Source organism: Myotis brandtii, unplaced genomic scaffold, assembly GCF_000412655.1.
Source record: "Myotis brandtii unplaced genomic scaffold, ASM41265v1 scaffold74, whole genome shotgun sequence".
NCBI lineage: Eukaryota > Metazoa > Chordata > Mammalia > Chiroptera > Vespertilionidae > Myotis > Myotis brandtii.
The window spans coordinates 1,732,198-1,736,144 of NW_005370944.1; the positions used below are offsets into that span (position 1 = coordinate 1,732,198).

General features: G+C 58.9%; 1 protein-coding gene and 1 long non-coding RNA gene across 2 annotated transcripts in view; one reads left to right on the top strand and one right to left on the bottom strand.

Annotated features, from left to right (window-relative positions):
* ISLR2 (immunoglobulin superfamily containing leucine-rich repeat 2) overlaps nucleotides 1-2,978 on the bottom strand; it is a 4,907-nt gene extending 1,929 nt beyond the window's left edge. Inside the window, exons 1-2 of the mRNA XM_014530495.1 lie at nucleotides 2,902-2,978; nucleotides 1-1,524 (exon numbers count right to left, since the gene is read on the bottom strand). The exon at nucleotides 1-1,524 is cut by the window's left edge and continues 1,929 nt beyond it. Coding sequence (XP_014385981.1) covers nucleotides 1-1,524; nucleotides 2,902-2,908 — 1,531 coding nt within the window. The 5' untranslated portion in view covers nucleotides 2,909-2,978. The remainder of the gene's footprint in view (nucleotides 1,525-2,901) is intronic.
* Nucleotides 2,968-3,947, top strand: part of LOC102242724 — an 8,783-nt gene continuing 7,803 nt past the window's right edge. The window contains exon 1 of the long non-coding RNA XR_001359921.1: nucleotides 2,968-3,038. This is a non-coding gene — a long non-coding RNA (uncharacterized LOC102242724). The remainder of the gene's footprint in view (nucleotides 3,039-3,947) is intronic.

Sequence of the window (3,947 nt, forward strand, 5' to 3'; positions counted from 1 at the left end):
GCGTCAGCTGCACCCGAGCCTCGCGCTCCGCCACGTCCAGCGCGATGACACCCAGCTCAAAGACGTGCGGCTTAAGGTCGGCGCTCTGGTTGAACGCGTGATTGGACACGTACCGTGAGGGGTCCCCGTGGCCACACCGCTGCTCCACCACCGGGTCCGCAGAGACCTGGTCTTCCACCTCCTCTCCCTCCCTTGCCTCCTCCTCCGGCCCCGCCTCAGTCTCCCCAAGGATGCTACCACGGGCTGGGCCTTGGCCTTTGATTTTGCCCTCGGGCTTGGAGGGTAGGACGCTGTTGCCCCGGCCTTTAGCTGTGGACTTGCGCTCAGAGGTTGGGGCCTGCACATCCGGGTCCCCACCGGCGCTAGGAGCGTGCTTTGGGGCCCCAGCTGCCGACACCACAACGCGTACCGACGTGGAGTTGGCGCCCAGCTCGTTGTGGGCACGGCATGTGTAGATGCCTGCCTCCTTGGCACTCAGGAGGGGCACCAACAGGGAGCCGTTTGTGAGTGCCAGGAAGCGTGGGGTTGCTGGAGGCGCGGGCCAAGCTGGTGCCGGAGACGGAGTTGGAGCCTCCGTCTGCGTTGGCCCCTCCCCATCTCCTCCCTCCTCCCGGTCTTCTACCCCGTCCCCGACCCCGTAGTCCTCCCAGCTCGAGACCGGCGGCTCTAAGACTACGGTGCCACCCGGGATCTGAAGTTGCCATTGCAGGCGGGGCGTGGGGTGTCCTTCGGCGACGCAGTGTAGCATGAGCGCCATGCCAGCGCGCAAGGGGCTGCCGGACGCCTCGATAGGCTGGTCCGCACTCAGACGCACACTGGGTGGTGCACAGGACAGGACGGGCAATCGGTGCACAGGAACGCCCTGCAGCGCGGTTGGCGTGGCGCACGCAATGGAATCAATCTCGGGTAGCGAGACTCGAGTGCTCTCGGCCCAGGCCTGCAGCCACACAAGGCTGCAACCGCAATGGAAAGGGTTGTGATAGAGCTGCAGATGTGACAGTGCGCTTAACGCGTCGAAGGTGCCGGGAGCCAGCGTACGCAGCCGGTTGTTGTTGATGCGCAGGGAGCGCAAGTCGGGCAGCGCACCGAGTGCGTCCCGAGGAAGCGAGCCCAAGCGGTTATGGTTCATTTTGAGCAGCTGTAGCGCGCTCAGGTTACGCAGGTCGCTCCAGGGGAAGCTGGATATAAGGTTGTGGCTCAGGTCGAGGTTCTTGAGCTGGCTCAGCACGGCCAGCGCGCCCGGCTCCACAGTGCGCACCTCATTGTGCGCCAGCCACAGCGACGTGACCTGCGTGACGTTGGCAAAGGCACCGCGCCGAAGCACGGTGATCTTGTTGGCCGACAGACTAAGCGTGGTCACGTTGGCCGGCAATCCTTCAGGCACCTCGTGAAGCTCCTTGTAGGCGCAGTCAGCGAACTGGTGCGAGTATTTGTCCACGCAAGCGCACGGCTCCGGGCACGCTCCCGCCACTCCTAGCAGAGCCCACACTAGCCATACTGCTCCAAAGGGCACCACTGCGGATCCTGCAGGTGGAAGCGGGGGAAGAGAGGAGAAGGTGACTCACTGAGCCCCAGCTCCCTTCTCCTATCAAGCTCTGCCTCCCAGAAGCAGCCTAGAGTAGCCCCCCCCCCTCCTTTATGCCCAGGGGCGTTTCTTGGGCATGGGTGGAGCTCAATAAAAGCCTCAGGATTCAATGCTTGCTCCTCTCGGAGCCCCGACTTCCTTTTCCAGCGGCCTTCTACCTTGCTCTGTTTTCTCTATCTACCCCTAACCCTAGTCCCTCTGCACAGGCTCGGCTGATCGCCTTGGGCTCTGCACTGAATTTCGAAGCTTTTGTTTAATCCCCTGAAAGGGATACACAGAAAGGGTATTTTTGTCCGTGACCGGTGTCCTCCCTCGTACTCTTTGTCCCATGTACAGCACTTGCACACACGCCCATACAGGCGAACCACAATACAAACACGCTGGGGCACTACCATCAAACCACCAACTTCTGCAGGGATTTAGAGGTACACAACACATTTTGTAGACACACAAACAGAGGCACCCAGACATTAACACAATATACACAGGAGACCTCATTGTTCTCTCAGCCCAACCTAGCATTTGTATAGCGTTCTCCACAACGGTGCAAAATGCTTTCCTATTCATTGTAGGAATTAAATAGGACACACAGACACAAGCCCTCATGCAAACCTAGCCCCACACAGGGACACAAGGGTGCACTGGCGCTTGCATACAGCCCTCCACTGAGACCGAAATCCCAGTGGATCAGCAATGTGGAGAACTTGTAAGGAAGCCTGCTGGCAGGCCCCTCAGCTGCTGCGACCTAAGCTGCCTGCTCTGGGTTGCAGCTCCTGTCAGGGGAGAACTGGGGGTGCTCAGACAGCCTTCCATCTGAGGAAGGAGGTCCTCCTGTATGCATGGATCAGGAGCATTGTAGGAACATTACTAACCCTCCCGTGACCCTACAGCAGAGCCCAGGCAGCTCCAAGGGAGCAGAGGGGTCCCTAGCCCATGGGTCCTGGGGACTGTCACACACATTTTTGGACACACACATTTTCAAAGGCACACACCTTCACCCAGGACACTAGCTAAGTAGGAGAAGGTTCAAGATTCTGCTCCTTTTCTGCAGCTCTAGAATGCCCCAGAACCCCCTCTCCAATAAAACCTTCTTATCCTCAGCCACACACATGCGCTTACACACAGACCGCCATTCCCGCCTAGGGCTCCAGGCAGGTTTGCAGAGACGCCCTATCTTTGGGAACCCTTGCCCCTCACTCCACCTTTGCTCCCAGGGGAAAGCTCCTCCCCCTCTCTCCCTTGTCTCACTGGGTACAGCCAGTTTGGCCGGGTCTACCCCCACCTGGATGGAGGTTGTGGGGCAGTCTGAGGCTTACCTGCCATTTGTTGTCTCCCCAAGCACTGCCTGGGGCTTCAACCCCTTCTCCAGACTTGACTTCTCAGAGACGATGACAGCCCAAGGGCGCTTCCCACATCTGTTGCTGCGACTGTGGGGAAGACGGAAGAGGGACGGGTAAGTTTGGGGTCTCCCCTGGCCCTGCAGCCCCACTTCAGTTTTTCCTTTCGTGTCCGTTCCCTCCACCTCTCCCTGGCTGCAGATTGATGAGTCCTTCTGCGCGCTCCCGGCTTGGCGGGGACGCGCACAGCCTCTCCCACCTCCAGCACTCTCTACGTTTGTTAACGCCACAGAGGCTCTACCCTGGCAGAGACACTTTTGGCCCCCACACACACCCACAGCCCTCGGCTGGGCCCTTTCCAGTCCACCGCACCCCATAATCCATATCCCCCCACATTTACACATCTGCAGACATTACCGCTAGTCCTTATCACATCGCCCCCCCACACACACACATTAGCACAGACCCTCATTCCCTCGTGTTATAATTATCTATCATGTAGTAATCGCGTCGATGTGTTGAGCTCTCACTACGGTCACACACATTTTCAAAGGCACACACCTTCACCCAGGACACTCACCATTTCCCCATCTCGCACACACACACATTCATGCGTACTCACCCGCACAGCGGGTCCGCCAGGGCCCGTGAGCTTCGCCGTTAATTGAATCCGAGCCGCTTACACACCCCGCAATACGTGAGACAAACCATCCTGGAGGAATTTGGGGGAAGGCAAGGAGCACAACGAAAGGGGGTCGTGTTTTGCATTTAAACTCTTTTTGCAAATGTAGGTAGGGAGGCAGACAGACCTAGAGTGGGATGGGCCGGGCTTGCGTGTACCCTTCCTTCCCATACCCCACCACCATCCCCACCCCCGCTAGCCGCCTCCTCCCTGAAGCCACATTCAACACGATGCATAATTGATAGTGTTAGCAGAGCATCTCACCCTCCCTACCATTTTTGCCAGGATCTGGGCGATTCAAGCCTAGGTCTCTCTTCCCCGTCCCCAGCCCCGCCCCTCCCCG